The sequence below is a fragment of the Melitaea cinxia genome, chromosome 24, assembly GCF_905220565.1.
Source record: "Melitaea cinxia chromosome 24, ilMelCinx1.1, whole genome shotgun sequence".
NCBI classification, from domain to species: Eukaryota; Metazoa; Arthropoda; class Insecta; order Lepidoptera; family Nymphalidae; genus Melitaea; species Melitaea cinxia.
In genome coordinates this window covers 9,190,731-9,214,110 of record NC_059417.1, presented here as the reverse complement: position 1 = coordinate 9,214,110, position 23,380 = coordinate 9,190,731, and the positions used below count along the sequence as shown (strand labels likewise).

At 33.5% G+C, this 23,380-nt stretch overlaps 2 protein-coding genes across 2 annotated transcripts; one reads left to right on the top strand and one right to left on the bottom strand.

Moving 5' to 3' along the window:
- The first annotated feature begins 910 nt into the window (after positions 1 to 910).
- LOC123665561 (transient receptor potential cation channel subfamily A member 1-like) lies at positions 911 to 18,120 on the top strand. The gene is made up of 9 exons (XM_045599848.1): positions 911 to 954; positions 1,088 to 1,305; positions 7,570 to 7,751; positions 8,555 to 8,736; positions 8,807 to 9,032; positions 9,105 to 9,263; positions 15,564 to 16,679; positions 16,789 to 17,049; positions 17,155 to 18,120. Exons 1-9 carry the CDS (start codon positions 926 to 928, stop codon positions 18,022 to 18,024), a joined length of 3,243 nt encoding a protein of 1,080 aa, XP_045455804.1. The 5' UTR covers positions 911 to 925; the 3' UTR covers positions 18,025 to 18,120.
- On the bottom strand, positions 1,982 to 5,790 carry LOC123665562 (dynein light chain roadblock-type 2-like). Its single transcript, XM_045599849.1, has 3 exons — positions 5,682 to 5,790; positions 4,708 to 4,808; positions 1,982 to 2,296 (listed from the first exon to the last, which is right to left on the bottom strand). Exons 1-3 carry the CDS (start codon positions 5,737 to 5,739, stop codon positions 2,189 to 2,191), a joined length of 267 nt encoding a protein of 88 aa, XP_045455805.1. The 5' UTR covers positions 5,740 to 5,790; the 3' UTR covers positions 1,982 to 2,188.
- Positions 18,121 to 23,380: the final 5,260 nt, after the last annotated feature.

Below are 23,380 nucleotides of genomic sequence, written 5' to 3'. Positions count from 1 at the left end.
CAACGCAGGTAGACGAAAAATTAGTCAAGTAAATACGCATTATCAAAGATTACTCCAAAAGTTGTAATCAGATCTCGATGAAATTTACATGTGACCACATGATAAACATCGGCTTTCGATTAAATTAAAAATCCGACTGTCCCTACGTATAATATCGAAATTAAAATAAGGCAGTTTACATTTTTTACGCTGAATGACTTTTTAAGTATCGATATTGAGTATAAGCTCATGAAAAATGTGATTTTATGTGTATTTTATAGCATTTTATCTTTTTTCTTTAAAAAAAATATACATAAAAAGTAGTTTTTTCATGCAATAAAAAAAAAGAAAATTTTCAGTTTCGATATTATACGTAGGGACAGTCGAATCATCAAAATCGGTACATCCAGTAAAAAAATATGCAGATTTTCGAGAGTTTCACTCGATTTCTCTGGGATCCCATCATCATATCTCCTTTCTAACAGAAAAAGAATAATCAAAATCGATTCATAAACGACGGAGTTATCCCCGAACATGCATAAATATATACGTTCAAATTGAGTAACCTCCTCCTGTTTTTGAAGTCAATCAAAAAATGAATACAAATACATACAGTCGAATTAAGAACCTCCTCCTTTTTTGAAGTCAATTAAAAAAATTCATAAAATTGCGAAGGATATTAAAAAATTTTACTATTTAAACTTTAGGTGTTTGAAAATTCGCAAGACAAGTCAACATGTATTGGTTTACCTAGTAACCAATAATTATGTAAATTCTTTCCAGATCACCCACCAGTAGACCCATGCCACAACAACTTCAGCTGGAGCCACCATCGACTACAACGACCCCAGAGGGCACGCCAGGTCCTGACGCGGAGTGGCCCAGGAAGTGGAGACGAAGTGACAGGAGACTTAGACGACTTAATACTGAGCTGCTGGGAGCGATCATGAATCATAATGTCGAAGAAGTCGAAAGGTACCTTTAGAAAAATATTATTGTCAATGTATGGCGAGTTTATGTAAGGTGAATGAAAATGGTGACACGGTAGCAGTCTAGGATTTTAAATCAAATATTTTCACTTCATTCTATTTCATTATTTCCAAATTAGATTGCTGAAAGCTGGTGCAAATGCAAACGCAACGTGTCGTTTAGACTTCGTATCAGCTTGTCACATGGCCGCCATTATGGGAGGAGACGCTTTGGAGTTGCTAGTCAAATATGGAGTAGAGAAACACAGGCAAGATCGACTTGGTCGAACACCGCTTCACTTAGCAGCTTATGCTGGAAACGCTCGACAGATGGCTATTTTATTGGACTTTCCAGAAGGTATTTCAACATTTTTATAGAATTACTAGCTGTTCGCGACTTCGTCGCTTCGTCCACGTGTCATTTAACAAAATAGTTATTATTCAGTTCGCAGAGTTATAAAAAAAATAAAAAATAAAAGTAGCCTAAGTTACTCTTTACATCAGCTGTCTGCCAGTGAAAGTCCCGTCAAAATCGGTACAGTGGTTTCAGAGATTAGCCGGAACAAACAGACAGACAGACAGGCAAAAATTACAAAAACTGAAATTTTGATAAATTGAAAACCATATGCATTTAGTAACAAGCGGTTATTACAAACAGACACGCCAATTTTATTTTTAACAGCCGACTGTTATTTTTTTTTTTTTTTTTGATAAATGTCTTCTTCCTTCATGTCCTTTTGATGCTAGAAGTTGTCCGGAAGAGATTGCTCTTTTAGCGATAAGACCGCCTTTTGTACATGTGTACTCATTTTCTTTTTCGGTGTAAATTTTTTTTTCTCTGATAGTGTACAATAAAGAGTATTTGTATTGTATTGTATTGTAAATATACATAGAAATAAAACATATATAAATATATAAATACAAATATTACACCCAGACTCAGGTGGGAATCGAACCCGCTACCCGCGGAACAGAAAGCAGGGCCACTACAAACTGCGCCAATGGTGCGCTAGTTAAAATAAAAAAGCCAGTTGATATGATTATGTATATAAGGGAAATACAACAGTTCATTAAAAAAAAAACAACAATTAAATTAAACAATCTCTAAACAGTTTAATTTATTACAAAACATTATTAAGCATTTCACAAACGTGTTCCATACAACTAAAAATCTATGTAAAAATTAATCAGTCCTCGAAGTATCTTATCGTATGCAAGCAATCCAAGCCATAATTTAATGTTCACGTTCGTCGCATGACTACTATCAAATGGAACTCGTGGTCGGGAGCGACCACAGCCTCTGATTTCCTAGTCACCAACCGCAGGACCAGTAATTCATCTGTTACATCCTGTAATTAACACCAATTATTAAGACAAAACTACAGAAACTAAAATTAAACATTGTTTTAGTGTGACTGCACGAAAAGTTTTTTTTTTTAAGAAACCTTTGTGGGCTCATATGAGCACAACACTTTGCTGAAGATCATGACATGAACAAATGCATAGTTTACGATTCTATAAAGGACATACATACAAACATTCATTTATATACATATAGGTAGAAGATAGATATAAACACATGATCACACTAAATACTTGTAAGTAAAAAATAAAAAATATAAATACAAAAAAAATTACATAGAAATTTTAAATATAACTGCCAAAAAAGGAACGAATTTCTTGAATTTTCAAGAGACTTGTAAAAAGTAGGAATTTATAAATTCGACTGGTTTTTAATGTGTGCTACCTCATAATTTCTCACTAAGTGGACCGATTTCGATCACTCCTTTTCACTCGATAGGAGGTGGTGTTTCTCATGCCGTTCGAATTTATTTAATCGAAATCTGACTTTTTGTTTCATTTCTAATAATGGGTATTTACTTGACTAATTTCCGTTGACACGTTGTTATTACTGGTCGTTAAAGACAATTATTTAATTTTATTTTTTGTTATTACGGCGATTCACTTTATAAAAATCCGAGCCGAGAACATATAAGTATTTTAATATTATTTCTTCCTGCCTCTCGAAACCATAACCAACATACAAAGAAAAATAAAAAAAAATTCACGGAAATATATCAAAAAAAAAAATCAGCTTAAGTGTTTCTCGGTTAACGTAAAAAGTGAGGACTAACATAAAACATAAATCAAAATATATATCTTGTAAATAAAATTGTTCTCTAGGTCCTCTGTTTATCACAGAAAACTATTTAAATTAACTACAAAATGCAATTCGCTCGAACGGTTCGGAAATACCTGCAAATTGATGAGATACTCTTAACAGTGCTATCAATCGCTGTACGAACACGGGCGAAATTAATTTCGTGAATTGCTTCATACGAGTATAATGTGAAAACTTGACGAATACCAATAAAAAAATATTATTAATTAAATCCTGTATTGCACAATATCGTATTAAATTTTACATAAAAATGCGCTTAATTCTAAAAGCAATATCTACCAGCCATTTTTGTGTCGTACAAAGGCGGAAGTTTGTTATTTTAAAACATGACAAAAGAAAATAATATATTTGTGTTTGATATTAAACAAAAAAAAACTACTTCGATTTCCATCGACAAATAATAAAAAAACATCATCAAGATAATAGAAAAAAGAAAATGAAACACGCAATTTAAGGAATAACATATTAAAAAACATATTGTCGAATTGAAAATATCCTCCTTGTTTTGAAGTCGACTAAAATAAATAAAAATTAATGTTGCTAAGCGCATAACTCGAGAATGGCTCGACCAATTCAACTAATTTATTTTTTGTATGTTCCTTAAGGCCCACGCAAGAATTTAATACTATAAAATAAAAATAAAAATTTTACTTATAACTTTTGACAGAACGAAGTCCGTCCGGGCCGCTAGTAATAAATATATTTTATATTGTAGGAGACACAAACTTCACCCATCTGCTTAGATAATGCATCATGCCGAACGAGTCTATCAAAGAAGCTCGTCTATTTAAGCTAAGTCAAATGTAAAAAAAGGCTAGGATTTTTTTAACGTAGATCGTAATATGCTACACCTAAGACGCAGTTAGAAATTTTAATTTTTTTTTTAAATTAATACTACATAGTTACTTTCAACCACATTTTTAATAAATAAATCTTACATTAAAATGAGCGCTTGCATTGCGAATACGATGACATACAGTCTGGCTAGGAATTTTATTTATTTACACTTTCGCACACCAATACAAGGTTTTAACAGCATTACAAATGATATATAAGAATCGTATTTGCATCAGTTGCAATTTACCAGTCAATCCAATCGCGATTTATCTTTAACATACTAAAGTACCAATATACAAGGTATATAAAATATTTTTTATCCATTAAGCAGTTGGGTGAAGGTCACATCTAATTTGGATCTTATCTTAATATACATATATAAATTACGCATCACGTCCCGTCACGTTGTTTGTCCGCGATGGACTCCTAAACTACTTAACCAATTTTTATCTTTACACACCGTGTGTAATTTGATCCATATTGAAAGATAAGCTATATTTTATTTCGATATAAATAATAATTATATTCAAAAAAAAATAAGAAGATGATACGAAGTTCGCCAGGACAGCTAATATACATACATATATAGAATATTTTTATCAATTAAGCAGTTGGGTGAAGGTCATGTCTAATTTGGATCTTAGACTAACTTCTTCTTTTGATCTTATCACATGTATAACAAAAATCACTTTATTGAATGGGTACATTATTTTGTTTCTAAAACAGTAAATATATTCTTACAATTTCCTTCAGAGCGTTGGATGCATGGTGCGATAAATTCCTCATATGCGTCGAGTAAGTGGCCGCTGTCAAACTGTCCAATGTCGTAGTCTCCGGGAAGCCTGCGGCAGATATTCAATTAACGATTTCTTTCATTTGATTTTTTTAGATTAGAAAATTGATTTTTTGATAATTAAAAAGCAGCTTTTCGCTTCGCTTCAACCTGTAATATCTCACTGCTGGGCATAGGCCTCTTTCCCCATGTAGGAGAGGGATCAGAGCTTAATCCACCACACTGCTCCACTACAGGTTGCAGTATTCCCTACTACGAGTAACAGTCGCTATCAGGTGTACATGATAACAACCCGGACTAATTTCTGTGGTCTGTGACCCGGACCGACAGCTTAACGTGCTCTCCGAGGCACGGTGGGGACACCCACAAAGACTAACAACCAGACTGGAAATAAATATTTCCAGAAACACAAATATCCACTCTGACCGGAAATCAAACCCGCAACCGTCAGTGTTTAGTTGCCGCCGACACGGAACACCCACCATTACACCAGATTGGTCGTAAAAAGTACCTTTAAATACATTTCTTGAAAATTCCCATCGCACCCATTTTCATATTCGCATTTTAAATAACACTTCTATCAAATGCTGTTGTTTTCTAATGGTAAGTAAAATATCCTGAGCTCGTGAGGTCGGTGATCGGTGATGGTTGGTAATACGCTGGCAATGCTCCTTGTATTACATAAGCTACCGTATCGTCTTAACATTAGACATTTGTTTGCTACCTTTGTAGTTAAAAAAATCTATCAAACATAGTGTGAAATTGCTGAGCGTCAATTTCAATTGTTTTACAATATTTCACTACATACCATTTTCTTCTTACCTCGGGCCTTATACCGTTTCTTGAGGACTTAACTCCAAATAGAATAATTTTTGGTGTAGTCGTATAATAATAATTTATATAGATATTTTTGACAAGGTACCTTCGCAGTTGACAATGATAGTGCCAACAACGTTGCCGTTTTCATTTATCCTGGTCATTGTGTTAGTTGCAAGTGTTCCCTGGTGTAATCAAAACAAATTAATAAATTAAAAACTAAATAATTATCTACTATTTATTTATTTATTGTTTTTACAGCTTAGCCAATTTTTTTCAATCACTCGACAGATAAAGCTGTTATAATTTACTTTATAAATATTATGTGTCATAATCGTAACCGGTTAAAAGGCGAGTGGGTGTGCAATTCATACACGGCATAAGTTAAACTTCTGAAAAGTCGGAGGAAGGTAGGCCGTTGCTATTTTTTGAAAAACACTGAATACAAAATTGAATCTTAATGCAAAGGTCAAGTGATTATTTAAAAAAAAAAATACGTCATTTCTATATGTTAAATAATGATAAAATATGCCTGTATGTTGTGTTTTTGAAATTAAAAGAAAAAATCCTGAAAATCATATGTAAATGTCCTTGATATATCATGATGAACAACACTCAAAGCACAAACTTCTCTTTCAAAAAAATCGCTTGAAAACGATTTATTTTGCAATTTAAAAAAGTCGGTCTCTAAGTAAATGAACAAAATCCACAGTATTAACTACAATATTGCACCCTTCGCCTTCTTAATTAAAGTGGAGAATAAAAGTTTTAGGGTCCAATAACGTTTACAATTTAAAATTTACAATATAATTAAACCACTAATAACATTACTTTTAAAAGTGCTTACCATAAAATTCTGGGCTATTTCCATGATTTAGTTTAAGAAAGTCCCCTAACACTTTTTACTAAATTGTTCACTTTATGAAAACGCTTTATAATTTATGTAAATATAAATTTTCTTCCGTGTCAATCGATTGTCAAAATTTTATCATTAAATTTTTTGATGATTCTTCTGGGATCAAGTAGGCCAGTATTTAAGATTTTCTTTAGGTTTGGCTCTTTGAAATAAAATTCAAATTATTTATATTATGGATTCAATGTTAAATATACTAGGAAGGGCAAAATAGGTACCTACGTGACGTTAAATATTTTGTCCTATTTACCCTGTGTATGATGTGATCCGTATAAATAAATTGAATTAAGTAAGAAAAGCGGAAATGATTATCTCGAATTAAATCTTTTTCTCTCTTGAATAGCATAGGTAAGTATTAGTCATCCTGGACATGAATCATCTGAGGTACCCTTACACAGGTAAAACACTTATTTAAAAGAATGGCCCAACAGCGGTTTCATATTATGTAAAAGTTTTTCTGAATAAATTATTTTTTATTATTATTATTTTTTGAAACGTTGTGTACGATACAAATCATATAATTTCTTCTTTATTCTTCTAAATCTCTCTTTTCTTACTAGTTAAGGAACCAAAAAATATTGTTGCTATTAACTTGTTAATATTGTTACTAACACTTTTTATGAACAATGTTTGTCTGAAATAAATGATTATTATTATTATTATATTAAAAAAATGGCCAAGTACGAGTCGGTCTCGCGCAGCGATGCTTCTGTACAAACAAAATTATTAAAAATATTTTTATTACATGATGTTACTAGAAATTTATGCTTTTCGCAATTTTACCTGTAGGTTTTGATGCGCAAGGGATTGCGAGTGTCGAAAATTTGGAAATTACGAGTAAATGGCTTTATCTTTTAGTTGCTTTGGCTTAGAAGTTTTATTTTTTCAAAGCTCCAAGGGATAGTAGGCTTGAGTATTTGATATGAATTTCAGCTTGATAACTAGACGCGTTCTTGAGAAAAAGGGTCTTGACACAGAGACAGACAACAAAGTGATCCTATAAGGGTTCTGTTTTTCCTTTTGAGGTAACCTAAAAATAAAAAACAATTAAACAAAGACACTCAAATTTTTCCTATTTTAGATATGCAAAAGCGAGTAGACAAGGATGATATGTCATCAGAAGCTGAAGAAGATGTCAAGAAGATAAGTCAGCTGACAAAAGAAATGGTCAACGTAAGGTGTGATTTAGGAGAAGTAAACGTAGTTCTACCTAAGGAATGGAGGGACAATATAGACCACAACTGTATGAGCATAAAAGGAACGGTAGGTTTTAAAGTCCACAAATAAAATAATTTGCTATATGTTTGACTTTTGCAATGAATCGCAAATTGTGTGATTTTGTTATGATTATTTCCGCAATATCATATCATTGTTTTGAAGGAGTTTTGAACGGTTTAAATTAGCTGGAAATTTCGTAAATTAGCATGACGTTTTGTAATAGTAAATTATAGCTTTGTGAAAAATTATAAAGGAAGAGAACTTGTCTTACCTTGCAAAGCGCCTTGTGTACATTGATAATCACGAAAACCAATAAATCAAATCTAGTATATAAAATTCTCGTGTCGCGGTGTTTGTAGTTAAACTCCTCCGAAACGGCTTGACCGATTCTCATGAAATTTTGTGTGCATATCGGGTAGGTCTGAGAATCGAACAACATTTATTTTTCATACCCCTAAGTTATAAGGGGGAAGGGAGATTCAGAAGGTTAATAAAATATATGGCAAAAAACAACGTTTGCGGGGTCAGCTAGTAACATTATAAAGATGAAGATATTATGACGCTTTTTCTCTTGTATATTAAAGTTGAAATCTTTTTAAAGTGATAACTTATTTTGGCGCACCGCATAAACATTTTTAATAATATACTAACTGCTTAACCGATCATCATGAAACTTTGTACACATATTCTTATAGGTATTAGAAGTAACCTAGCATACTTTTTATTAAAAAAGAAAATCCAATGCGAGCGAAGCCGCGAGTAAAAGCTAGTCATTATATGTTATTATTAATTGGTGGTAAATTATAACCGAACTTCAGAAATGAAGTAACAATGCAAATCAATTTTAGCTACCCTTGTTGAGACCTGGTTGGACACCTCTACACGTTGCCGCCTCATGTGCTCGTAAGCAATGCACTAGACTACTACTAGCAGCCGGTGCAAATCCTAATATTTGCGATATCACGGGCTGTACACCTCTAGATGTAGCTGGGTCTGCGTATTATCATGATAAACATACTGAGTCGAAAAAGTAAGTATTCTAAAAAAAAATTGATACAGCAATATAATATTTGCGATTCAAACAAATAACCAATTAATAGTTTTACAGAGGTCGTGAAAATGCTATTAAGTGCCGGTAGTCAATACAACAGTATGAAAGCTGATGGCCTAAATATGAATACTCCGTTGCATACAGCAGTTGAGATGGGTAACATCGATTGTATAAAAGCATTGCTAGATGCTGATGTGTCAATTACTTGTCTTAACTCTGCCGGTCTAACGCCTTTACATTTATGCGTCAAACATAAGCTGGAGGAGCCTTTGCAGGTATATTAATAAAGTTAATACAATTAGCAGAACCAATCGATCAAAGGCTTAATTCATATAACGCTCTTGTAGATTTTAGCCAATTACGCCTACAAAAAACCTGATCCACTAACAGCATCTGTGGATGTTAAAGATAAGGAAGGGCATACAGTTTTACAAGCAGCTGTAGAAGCTGCATGGGTACCGGGTGTATGCATCGCTTTGGAAGCAGGAGCTGACGTTACAATTAAGGTACGAGATACTTCAAAATACTTTTATCGTAGTTGTTTTTAAAGTATTGTGAGTAGTAAAATCGGTTCAGCCGTTTCGAAGATTAGCCCAAACTAACAGAACAATACACACCATTTTAACACACCATTTTAACAGACCATTTTGGCGCGAACTTGTGGAAGCCTATGTCCAGCAGTAGACTACGATAGATGAAGTGATGAAGAGACCAATAGACAACATTTTAAAAATCGTTTGTTTATTTTGAAATCACAGACAGACGCTTTAATCTATACATATATAATCTATACATCTATCTATAATCTATAATATACTAGCTGTGCCCGCGGCTTCGCCCGCGTTGAAATCAGTTTGTCACAAAGTTTTCCCGGCAAACTTCCAGTGAAACTCTCATCAAAATCGGCTTTGCCGTTCCGTAAACCTTCCTCTTGAAGCCCTCTCTCCATTTGTGAAACCGCATGAAAATCCGTTAAGTAGATTTTGAGAGAATCGGTCACATACGCTTTTGGGAACTTTGTTTTATAATACACTAACTGTTGCCCGTGACTACGTCCGCGTGGTTATGAAGATATGCATTACTATTAAGATGCTTAACGCAAATTATTTTTTTATTTCAGTCACTTGAAATGCTTATCACTCTGAGTAACTTTTTCAAAGGCACAATTTAGTATAATTTAATAGTTATTTTTATAAAACCTCTCTATACACCACATTTTTAGTTTTATTTTCAGGCTGCAGTATGAATAACCTATCAGGCGAACTTGTTGCTACTGTATATGTTTCATACAAACTATCAACCCCAATTAAACCCCCTTAGCGATGGAATATCACAAAATCCGTTCTTAGCGGACGTCTACTAACTATAATCTACCTCCCTGCCAAATTTCATCTCTGTCCATCCAGCGGTTTTTGAGTTCTCGTGATGTCAATCAGTGACCTTTCTCTTTTATATATATATATTACGATGTATTATTTGGACACTTCCTCGCCATCTATAGAGCATACATTTTAAATTTCAAGTCTCTTACCTTAATAACATATGACTTTCATATAAACTTCCAACCCCCGTTTTATCCCCTTATGGATCGAGTTTCGTAAAATCCGTTCTCAGCGGATGTTTACGCCCTATAAGGAACCTATCTGCAAAATTTCAAGTTTGTAGCTGTTACAGTTTCAGAGATTTCGTGATGAGTGAGTCAACCTACCATACCCCATTTTAACCTCAAAAGGGAGTTGATTTCTAAAGATACATTATTTGAACACCTTCTCAACATCTATAGAGCATATATTTTAAATTTCAAGTCTCTTGCTTCAAAAACATAGGATTTTCATACAAACTTCCAACCCCCGTTTTATCCCCTTAGGGGTCGAATTTCGTAAAATCCGTTCTTAGCGAATGTTTACGATCTATAAGGAGCTTAACTGCTAAATTTCAAGTTTGTAGGTGTTATAGTTTCGGAGATTTCGTGATGAGTGAGTAAACCTACCATCCCCCGTTTTAACCCCAAAAGGGAGTTGATTTCTAAAGATTCATTATTTGAACACCTTCTCATCATCTATAAGGTATACATTTTAAATTTGAAGTCTCTTACTTCAAAAACATGGGACTTTCATACAAACTTCCAACTCCCTTTTTACCCCCTTAAGCGTAGAATTTTGTAAAATTCGTTCTTAGCGGATGTCTACGCCCTATAAGGAGCCTTTCTGCTAAATTTCAAGTTTGTAACTGTTATAGTTTCGGAGATTTCGTGATCAGTGAGCCGACCTACTATTCCCCGTTTTAACCCAAAAAGGGGTTGATTTCTAAAGATACATTATTTGGACACCTTTTCACCATCTATCTATAGAGCTTACATTTTAAATTTCAAGTCTCTTACTTCAAAAGCATAGAACTTTCATACAAACTTCCAACCCCCGTTTTACCCCCTTAGGGGTCGATTTTCGTAAAATCCGTTCTTAGCGGATGTCTACGTCTTATAAGGAGCCTGCCTGCCAAATTTCAAGTTTGTAGGTGTTATAGTTTCGGAGATTTCGTGATGAATGACCTTTCGCGTTTATATATATTATAGATACTAGCTGTGCCCGCGGCTTCGCCCGCGTTTAAATCAGTGAGTCACAAAGTTTTCCCGGCAAAATTATAGTTAAACTCTCATCAAAATCGGCTTAGCGGTTCCGTAAACCTTCCTATTAGCCCTCTCTCCAATGGTGAAACCGCATGAAAATCCGTTCAGTAGATTTTGAGCAAATCGGTCACATACACTTTTGGGGACTTTGTTTTATAATACACTAACTGTTGCCCGCGATTACGTCCGCGTGGTTATGAAGATATGCATTACCATTAAGTTGTTTAACGCAAATTATTTTTTTATTTCAGTCACTTGAAATGCTTATCAAACTGAGTAACTTTTTAAAAGGCACAATTTAGTATAATTTAATAGTTATTTTTATAAAACCTCTCTATACACCACATTTTTAGTTTTATTTTCAGGATGCATATGTTTCATACAAACTATCAACCCCATTAAACCCCCTTAGCGGTGGAATATCGTAAAATTCGTTCTTAGCGGACGTCTGCTAACTATAATCTGGCTCCGTGCCAAATTTTATCTTTGTCCAACCTGGATGGATAGACCATCCAGCGGTTTTTGAGTTCTCGTGATGACTGAGTTAGTGACCTTTCTCTTTTATATTTATAGATTACGATGCATTATTTGGACACCTCCTCACCATCTATAGAGCATATATTTTAAATTTCAAGTCTCTTTTTTCAAAAACATAAGACTTTCATACAAACTTCCGACCCCCGTTTTATCCCTTTAGATTAACGGATGTCTACGCCCTATAAGGAACGTACCTGCCAAATTTCAAGCTTATAGCTGTTATAGTTTTGGAGGTTTCGTGATAAGTGAGTCAACCTACCATCTCCCGTTTTAACTCAAAAAGAGAGTTGATTTCTAAGATACATTATTTGGACACCTTCTCATCATCTATAAGGTATACATTTTAAATCTCAAGTCTCTTACTTCAAAAATATGGGACTTTCACACAAACTTCAAACCCCCGTTTTACCCCCTTACTGGTCGAGTTTCGTAAAATCCGTTCTTAGCGGATGTTTACGTCCTATAAAGAGTCTACTTGTCAAATTTCAAGTTTATAGGTGGTATAGTTTCGGAGATTTCGTGATGAGTAAGTGACATTTCGCTTTTATATATATTATAGATTAAGATGCATTATTTGTACACCTCCTCACCATCTACAGAGCATACATTTTAAATTTCAAGTCTCTTACTTCAAAAACATAGGACTTTCATACAAACTTCCAACCCCCGTTTTATCCCCTTAGGGGTCAAGTTCCGTAAAAGTCCGTTCTTAGTGGATGCCTACGCCTTATAAGAAACCTACCTGACAAATTTTAAGTTTATAACTGTTAAAGTTTCGGAGATTTCGTGATGAGTGAGTCAACCTACCATCCCCCGTTTTAACCCCAAAAAGGAGTTGATTTCTAAAGATACATTATTTGGATACCTTTTTACTATCTATACATACATTTTAAATTTCAAATCTCTTACTTCAAAAACATAGGACTTTCATACAAAGTTCCAACCCCCGTTTTACCCCTTTAAGGGTCGAGTTACGTTAAATCAGTTCTTAGCACATGACTACGCTTTATATGGAACCTACTTGCCAAATGTCAAATTTGTAGCTGTTATAGTTTTGGAGATTTCGTGATCAGTGAGTCAATCTACCATCCCCCGTTTTAACCCCAAAAGGGGGTTGATTTCTAAGAAACATTATTTGGGCACCTTGTTACCATCTATAGAGCATACATTTTAAATTTCAAGTCTCTTACTTCAAAAACATGGGACTTTCATACAAACTTCCAACCCCCGTTTTACCCCCTTAGGGGTCGAGTTTCGTCATATCCATTCTTAGCAATAGATTACGCCCTATAAGGAGCCTTACCTGCTAAATTTCAAGTTTGTAAGCATTATAGTTTCGGAGATTTCGTGATTAGTGAGTCAACGTAACATCCCCCGTTTTAACCCGAAAAGGGAGTTGATTTCCAAAGACATATTATTTGGGCACTTTCTCACTATCTATAGAGCATACATTTTAAATTTCAAGTCTCTAACTTCAAAAACATAGAACTTTCATACAAACTTCCAAACCCCGTTTTACCCCCTTAGGGGTCGAGTTTCGTAAAATCCGTTCTTAGCGGATGTCTACGTCCTATAAGGAGCCTACCTGCCAAATTTCAAGTTCGTAGGTGTTATAGTTTCGGAGATTTCGCGATGAATGATCTTTCGCGTTTATCTATAATCTATAATATATATAAACGCGAAAGGTCATTCATCACGAAATCTCCGAAACTATAACACCTACGAACTTGAAATTTGGCAGGTAGGCTCCTTATAGGACGTAGACATCCGCTAAGAACGGATTTTACGAAACTCGACCCCTAAGGGGGTAAAACGGGGGTTGGAAGTTTGTATGAAAGTTCTATGTTTTTGAAGTTAGAGACTTGAAATTATAATGTATGCTCTATAGATGGTAAAAAGGTGTCCAAATAATATATCTTTGGAAATCAACCCCTTTTTGGGGTTAAAACGGGGGATGGCAGGTTGACCCACTCATCAGCTACAAAGTTGAAATTTGGCAGGTAGGTTCCTTATACGGCGTAGACATCTGTTAAGAATGAATTTTACGAAACTCGACCCCTAAAGGGGTAAAACTGGGGCTGGAAGTTTGTATGAAAGTCCTATGTTTTTGAAGTAAAAGACTTGAAATTTAAAATGTAAGCTCTCTAAATGGTGAAAAGTTGTTCAAATAATGTATCTTTAGAAATCAACTCCTTTTTGGGGTTAAAACGGGGCATCGTAGGTTGACTCACTAATCAAGAAATCTCCGAAACTATAACAGTTACAAACTTGAAATTTGGCAGGTAGGTTCCTTATAGGGCGTTGACATCTTTTAAGAATGGATTTTACGAAACTCGACCCCTAAAGGGGTAAAACGGGGGTTGCAAGTTTGTATGAAAGTCTTATGTTTATAAAGTAAGAGACTTGAAATTTAAAATGTATGCTCTATAGATGGTGAGACGGTGTCCTAATAATGTATCTATAAGAATCAACTCCCTTTTGGTGTTAAAACGGGGGATGGTAGGTTGACTCATCACGAAATCTCCGGAACTATAACAACTACAAACTTGAAATCGGCAGATATACTCCTTATAAGGATAGACATTCGCTAAGAACAGATTTTACGAAACTCGACCCCTAAGGGGGTAAAACGGGGGTTGGAAGTTTGTATGAAAGTCCTATGTTTTTGAAGTAAGAGACTTGAAATTTGAAATTTATACTCTATAGATGGTGAAAAGGTGTCCAAATAATGTATTTTTAGAAAACAAATCGAAAACAAATATTTAACATAAAAATATTTAAGGGTCGAGTTTTGCAAAATCCATTCTTAGAGGATGTCAGCGTCCTATAAGGAGCCTACCTGCCAAATTTCAAGTTTGTAGGTGTTATAGTTTCGGAGATTTCGTGATGAGTGACCTTTCATATATATATATATATATATATATATATATAATAGGATAATATATAATAGAATATATATATATATATATATATAATAGAATAATATATAATAGAAAGAATAATATATAATAATATATAATATATATATATAATAGAAAGCTCACTGACTCACTCATCACGAGAACTCAAAAACCGCTGGATGGTCCATCCATCTAGGATGGACAAAGAAGAAATTTAGAAGGGAGGTAGATTATAGTTAGTAGACCTCCGCTAAGAACGGATTTTGCGATATTACACCGCTAAGGGGGTTTAATTGGGGTTGATGGTTTGTATGAGACATATACAGTAGCTATAAGTTCGCCTGATAGGTTATTTATACCGCAGCCTGAAAATAAAACTAAAAATGTGGTGTATAGAGAGGTTTTATAAAAATAACTATTAAATTATACTACCTGTGCCTTTTCAAAAGTTACTCAGCATGATAAGCATTTCAAGTGACTGAAATAAAAAAATAATTTGCGTTAAACATCTTGATCGTAGTCGTAGTCGTAGTCGCGGGCAACAGTTGGTGTATTATAAAACAAAGTCCCAAAAAGTGTATGTGATCGATTTCCTCAAAATCTACTGAACGGCTAAGCCGATTTTGATAAGAATTTCACTGGAAGTTTGCCGGGAAAACTTTGTGACACACTGATTTCAACGTGGGCGAAGCCGCGGGCACAGCTAGTTTAATTATATGTGTAGTTAAATTTATTTGTTCCAGGCAAATGATGGAGAAACTCCTATACATTCAGCAGCCACGCTCGGAGATCTAGACGTGCTTAATGAAATACTCAGTTTAGCTAAACAGACAGATTTTATTGATTATAAAAACGAGGAAGGAGAAACGCCTTTATTTAAAGCAATAATACATGGTCATTTAAAATGTGTAGAAGCACTTCTCTATGAAGGAGCATCGATTAATTTAACTATGCCCGGTGAAATCAATGTCATACATACCGCAGCAGAGCATGGACACTTAGAGATTTTACAATTTTTAATGGAATACGATGATGGTGTCGCGGAAGATATGATTAATTCTTTAACAGAACCTGATACAAAAGGATTTGGTCCAATACATTTCGCAGTGTTTAATAACAATCCAGAATGTCTTAAATATCTTATATCAAAAAATGCAGATATAAGGTTAAGAACGACTGCTACACCTTACAAATCATCGACCCCTTTACATTTAGCGGCAATGAAAAATTTCGAAGAAGTTGGAAGAATCATTTTAGAAAATGATAAAACAACTATTCACGAAGTTAACGGTATTGGATGGTACCCAATACATACTGCGGGTCACCACGGTAGCAGAGATCTAGTAAAGCTTCTGTTGCGAGAAGGAGCAGATCTCTCTGCGTATACTGATGGTCCAAAGAAATATAGATTAACGGCATTTGAAATGATTATGGATAATATATCGAAACCTACACAATTTTTTGAAGACGTATTTGACTCATACATCACATCAAATTCACAACATTTTCAAGACACCAAATGTGAAGTGTCTGTAGATTATAGAATATTAATGCCTCGTGTCTGTGAAATGCAACAAATGAAAGTAATAAAGGCTCTGCTAAACACAGGAAATAGACACGGGCAAAGAAAACTCCTAGTCCATCCCTTAGTGGAAAGTTTCCTTTATTTAAAGTGGAAAGCTTTATTGCCATTTTTCTATGTAATAATAGCTGTGTATGCCTTCTTTGTGACGTCGCTAACAACATTCGTTATAGGAATATTCTTCTACAAGGATACTAACACCAGTCCACCTCCGATTCTGAATCCAAATGTATGGGGCTATATAGTCTATTGTACTATAAGCTTAATAGTCATACAGGTAAATCATAACATGCAACCAATTAAATGACAAAATATGTCAAATACAAGTATGTATACTACAAATGAGCGTATACTAAAAACCTACATAAATATAATTTTATTTGCAGGAATTATTCTATATGAATATAAAAAGTATCAAATATTTTATACAACTTGAAACTTGGATAAAAATTTGGTCTCTAATCTTAGCGGCTATTTTACCTATCCTCACCACTGTTTCATCAGTGGCTAATACTGAGTGGCCTAGACATATAGCCACATGTGCTATGCTTTTATCGTGGATAGAACTTATGTTTCTATTATCAAGATTTCCTAATTGGGGGTACTATGTACTAATGTTCGGAAAAGTAGCAGCGAATGTAATTAAGGTAAAAGTGTTTTAATTTATGCATATGTCTGTATATCCTTAATATTAAAAATGTTCCTCTTTATTTGTGTTTAATGTTTCATCACTATAATATTATTTTTTTCAGATTCTTTTAACATTTGCATTTTTAGTTATTGGATTTTCTTTGAGTTTCATGATCCAATTTCATTCAGAAATGCCATTCGATGGTCCTTGGGCTGCCCTCGTCAAAACTATGGTCATGATGACATCAGAATTTGATTACGCTTCTTTATTCGATCAGGAGCACACAAGAGAACTTGCTACGTCACTAGTTATAGTCAGGCTAATTTTCGTGGTCTTTCTCATTCTAGCTGCAATTGTGCTCATGAATTTAATGGTTGGTGTTGCAGTTAATGATATAAATGATTTAGAAATTTTGGGTAATATAAGGCGGCTTGTAAAACAAGTGGAATTTCTAGGAAATTTAGACAACTTAGTTTACAACAAGTTTGTTAATAAGATCTTACCAAGTCGCCTGAGTCAAAGAATTCGAACTAAAAGAAATGTTTTGGGTGTCATGACGTTTTGTCCGGGAAAACCAAAATGGCGATTACACAATACTCTACCAACGCGAATAAGAAATGCTATAATAGATAAAGCGCAGGAACAGAAAAAACAACAAGAAAATGAAGTAAATATGGAATCATTTAGAATGAAAATTGACGAGATGTATGAAACTATAACGAAAAAGAAAGAAATTAAGAAGAAAGAAAAATCAGCGGTAGTTCCAAGAGAAGTGTTAGGAATGCAAAATTTAAATAAAAACGATATCATGGACCGCCTGAATAATTTAGACGATGGTTTCAAAAAAGTGAAGAGTCAAGTAACAGAGTACATAGAAGTTACAAAATGTCCGATTGAAAATTTGAATGTTAAAATGGACCAAATGTCATTAGAAATTGAAGAGATCAAAGAATTTTTAAAGAGATTAGAGTCGAAACTTGGTAGAATATAATCATTAGATTAAATAAGAATAGTCAATAATAATATTATGTTATGTTGTTATGTTATGTATAATGTTATGTTAATAAAGAGTAATTTGTACTGGCAATATTTTTGAACGATTACAGAAAATCACACCGTATCAAATATCTGCATATATTGTAATGGTATTTCTTACTTCGGTACTATTCATGATAGACTAAGGCTTTAAATATGTCAGAAAATATTAGAAATTGTTGTTTAAATAGTTTTCTTTCTTTAATTTATTAATATAAAAATAAGAAAGATATTGGTTGCGCTAGGTAATAATAAATAAACAAAGCTTGTAATGTTCGAAGAATGACACGTAAACTTAAAAACGAAACGCAACGTTCAACGTCGGTCACAATCTGAAACGGCAAGGCACAGCGACGATAAGCATAATCTATTAATCTGATCAACAAGTTTAAAAGCGTGTTTGCCGTAGCTCATTCGAATCAGAATGATGTCTAGAAAAATGGATCGCTAGGATTTTCCAGCTCGTAAAAAATTGCAAAATTATTATGAAATTAAGTTGCAAAAACATGAATTTCGTTTTTTTTTTAACTAATAACTCTGACACTATTAGCATTTAAAGAATTTAAAAAAAAGTTTCTCATATATTTAGAAAAAACACATTCTTTAACTTGTCGACTAGACTATATAGTCACATTAACTGTGTTAACTTATTATAAATAAAATATATCGTATTTTTTACTTATTTCTTTATATTTTATTTGAAAAAAGACCGCATAAAAGTTTAGAAACATAAAACTCACAACACCTGAAACTTAAAACGTGCTCATCAAAAATTACTAAGCGAGGAAGTTCTATACTGACACGACGGACTCTCATATATAATTCAATATCTTGGTCAGTTTTAAGACTACATAGCTCTGTAGCTCTAACTGACAATCGATTTTGAAATTTTACGTCTCAAGAACTTCGAGGCATTTAAATTTTACATGACCATTCTAGGAATGCATTTCACGATGAATTATTAAAATAATTACTTATTTCATTGAGTAATCGTAATTATTTGTCTTGGCTCTTGACCTGGTATACTCCTGCTACTATGCTATGCTATAAAATCTGAAAGGATTAAACGGCACAAATATTCGCTACTAATTCCAAATTGCATCTCTTTGCCTTTTGTAATCGAAACACTTGGACCTTTGAGAACCAGTGCAAACTATCTGTAAATATGTAGTTCTTAATTTATAAATTTTAAATATGTCTCATATTGTTAAATTTCGAAATAAATATTCTATACATATTAAGACTATTTCATTCAAATATAATAGGCGAGTGTATACGTAATTAAATGAGACGATAGTGTCTCAAGAACACACACATTAAAAGTCTTTACCCTCTAATACATCTGCAATCGTTTTATTTTACCCTCAAAACTTTAACACGAGATTCTAACGTGTTAAGCTTACACAGTATGATCTTTTGTCCACCTTTTTTTCGACTGAGGTAGGGCACAGCAGGAAATTTCCTGCTCAAAATATGGACCAGCCCGACTGGGGTAGTACCTCGACCTTACAGAAGACCACAGCTAAATAATACTACTTTCAAGCAGTGTTGCGTTCCTGTGGCGAGTAAGGTGACCAGAGCTCCTGGGGGATTGGGGATATGGTCGGCAACGCGTTTGCGATTCTTCTAGTGTTGCAGACGTCTATAAGTTACGGTAGTCGCTTACCATCAAGTGAGCCGTACGCTTGTTTGCCGACCGAGCTATTACAAATACGTACATTACAAATAGTACAAAAATTAAATGATTCAGTTTTATAAGTAATTATTTAAGTAAGTAATAATGTTGAATAAATAGTACGTGCTGTACGTAACAGGAAAACATTTACCATATTCTATTCTACTGTTCGTTAAACTAGATAAATGAATAAATAAACGTCTGAATCGCTTAAACAAACACAAGCCGTTTGCTTAGCAATATTTATTTATTTTATGCTTTACTTATTTTACCTTCTAAAGGCATAAATTATCCAAGTACTGTAAATTACTGTATTTTTTTAGTCTAACAAATAAATAAAAAACGTACAAAAATATTATCTCTATTTAAAATATATTGAACGTATTTTCATCTTCAACTTTACCCTTTAAAAATATGTATTTATTCCAAAAATTCTTCCCAATGTAAGTAACGATAGGCTTACACTCAAAGTTTGATGAATAAATTAGTCAAACATTTTATTTTCTAAGCATCGATGGTCGTTAGCAAGAGATCTTTAGTGAAATAATCAAGTGTAACTATTGGCTCTCAAAGATTATTATACTTACCGACCCGAAAAACATTATCATATTTTACGAACTATCTAATCTATGTTCAAGCAATCGTTAAATTTTCTACAATTTTTCCAAATTTCTGCACATTTTTCTTAGCTTTTGGTTTCATTATAGATTTATAAGGATTATTTCATTAAAATGTACAAAAGATCTTTTAAGGTACAGAATCGGACATGTTACTGTTACAACTATAAACCACTAATACAGTTCCAAACTTTTTTTTTACAAATATTTTCTTTCCAAACGTCCTTTCTGAAAGATTGGTTATAAAAACATTTTTATGCCTTTGTATGTTATTAGTTTCAATTTTTGTGCTTGAATTAAAGCCAAAATATATAAATCAATACTTTGATAAACATTAATAGTAAAATACGGTCTGTAATTTCTCGAAAACCTAACTTTTCATCTTAATAACAATTCCGAACTTCCAGAGCGTCCACGAAACTCGTGAAAAAGTGATAAAAAATATTTCGACCAACAATTACACCATTATTCATGGATAATGGCGGAAAGTTTACGCAGCAGTAAACAGGAATTCTTAGGGAAGACATCAAATGAAACTACTGCATTAAAGCAACACATAAAACTGTTTTAATTAATGCCACGGACAGAACTTGGGGGTGAAGTATGGAGTCTGTACATCTGCGTCTAGTTGTACCAATAAAACGCTGTTCTCGTTTATTACTCTGTAATATTTGACGAGACAGATGTAAAATTTTCATAATTAATAGTACAATGTCAACAGCAACTGAGAAAGAAGTTAGAACAATTAAATTTTACGATTAGTTCGACAATGCTCCTACCACTTGTTAATACGATTCTCTTTCAAATCTAATAACTATTAAACGAGCAATTCTTGTATGTTTATAAAACATTAAATGAAAAATAAATGTCTCAAAGTAATCTATGTTAATCTTAATATTAAATTTAAATTATTAAGCTCACTCGAGCACCTTTCTTCTCATCGAGTGATCGTTAGAAGGTAACCAATTATTCATATAAATTTTGATATTACTACAAACTTTCTGAGATGAATCGGATTCATCAGACATATACATTAAGGATTTGTATACATTCAGTGTCTCAAGCTTAAAGTGTTAAACTTATAAAACGGGGAATCGTTCTTCCTGGTAAAAATATTAAAAAGTAACGCAAGACGCGCCGGCATAGCTCAGCTGCATTTTAATAATAAAGAAAATAGCGCTTAGCACTTAGTTCATGACAAAAATAGACGTGTTAAGCAAAAGTGTACTTCTTAAAAAAACTAACAACCTCGTCCTTGTTGCACACCCCAATAATTTAAGTGCTTTTATAATATAGTACATAGCGTATAGTAGATAGCGAACAATGCCAATATGTTGAAATACCTTGAAAGTTTTTATCCCGAATGACAATCTGGTTCCCGAAGGACTATCCAAAACCCATGCCTTCCTATCTTAACATCTAAGGAACGGCCAAAACTTCGTAATAAATAAGAAAAATTACTATCATTCATTCATTTATCGCGCAGCAATCGAAATTATGGTCCATGGGGGAATCATTCCTATAATGTCAAGGTAATTGATGTGCTGAGCGTTCATATTATATTATCTAGAAATATATAATTACCTCTATGTTTTATCGAAGACTTTATTTATTTATTTTTTTATTTAACAATACGTTATTAAATTAAAACATCATTACGTTATTTATACGTACAGAATTAGTTTATAAAATATTTTCTATTTAAACTCACGTATAATCTATTTTTATTATTTTATATAATTGTTCGTTACGGAAAATCTGTTTTTTTTTAGAGAAAAATTTTAAGCATTTAAGTTGCACAAAAATAAAAATGATTATTCGGGTTTATTTGGGTTACGTTCTCATAAGTAAACATCAGTGGCGTAGCGAGCTCAACTTGCGCCCGGAGCACAATATATTTTTAGCCCCACCCAATCCAATTCGAAAACCATATAATATGTCCAGCAATTTTTTGTTTTGCGGACTATTTGGTGCCCCTTGGCGAGTGTCCGGAGCGTGATGCCCACCTTGACACCTCCCCCCCCCTCCCGCTACGCCAATAGTAAACATCAGCTGTTTACTATTTTGATACACGCATAGAAGTTATAATGCCAATATAGCTTAAAAGAATAAAAATAGGTAAAAAAACTTTTTAAGTTAAACGGTTTTATGTTAAACATACATTGCAATGTTTAAGATAAATGTACTAAAAACCAAAAAATAATAAAATAGATACAGTCGTGGGAATTATAAACATATGCATAGACTAGACTAAAATAAAACCGTGGGGCACGTCAATTGTCTACAATCGTTGATTAAAATGTTTGTTTTGTAATGTTACACTATAATTAGGCAGTTGTTCAACCGACAACGATGGACGTGTGATAAGTAGGGCTAGAATGTGGAAACATTACGATTATAAGCGAGTTTTAGGGTTTCATAGTGATGAGCGAGTAGTACTTTTATCATATATTTTGTCGATTAAAGACAAACTACGAGCAGTGAAACGATTCCTCGCCAGCCAGCAGTGTGAATGTCCAACTATAAACTAGTTGAAACATCTCTTTTATTTACATGGAGTGATTAACTATTGGAATTTCCATGAGCAAGAAAATAGTAAGTAATTTCCTCACCGTCTGCGGGCCAACTGCCTATTTTAACGACGAATTAAACGATTCTTCTATCGCACATTAAGTCGATAATTTGTAGACAATTGACGTGCCCCACGGTTTTATTTTAGTCTAGTCTATGCATATGTTTATAATTCCCACGACTGTATCTATTTTATTATTTTTTGGTTTTTAGTACATTTATCTTAAACATTGCAATGTATGTTTAACATAAAACCGTTTAACTTAAAAAGTTTTTTTACCTATTTTTATTTTCTAGTTTTTAGTTTTTATTTCGCATTCTGTTTAATTCATTTAGTGCTTCATTATTGCAAGGCCCATCTTAAATATTGAGGTTGTAGAGTGCACTGTATTCTTCTTGTCAAGCCCTTTTATTTGATACCCATATTGGTGGGATTGATAAAAAATTGT

Excerpts from the sequence above, each read along its gene's own strand:
- LOC123665561 (XM_045599848.1), top strand. The coding sequence starts at position 926 with ATGAATCATAATGTCGAAGAAGTCGAAAG. Across the intron at positions 955-1,087 it reads AATGTCGAAGAAGTCGAAAG|ATTGCTGAAAGCTGGTGCAA; the intron begins GTACCTTTAGAA and ends TTTCCAAATTAG. Across the intron at positions 1,306-7,569 it reads TTTATTGGACTTTCCAGAAG|ATATGCAAAAGCGAGTAGAC; the intron begins GTATTTCAACAT and ends TTCCTATTTTAG.
- LOC123665562 (XM_045599849.1), bottom strand. The coding sequence starts at position 5,739 with ATGACCAGGATAAATGAAAACGGCAACGTTGTTGGCACTATCATTGTC. Across the intron at positions 4,809-5,681 it reads TATCATTGTCAACTGCGAAG|GCTTCCCGGAGACTACGACA; the intron begins GTACCTTGTCAA and ends TATCTGCCGCAG. Across the intron at positions 2,297-4,707 it reads CCAACGCTCTGAAGGAAATT|GATGTAACAGATGAATTACT; the intron begins GTAAGAATATAT and ends TGTTAATTACAG.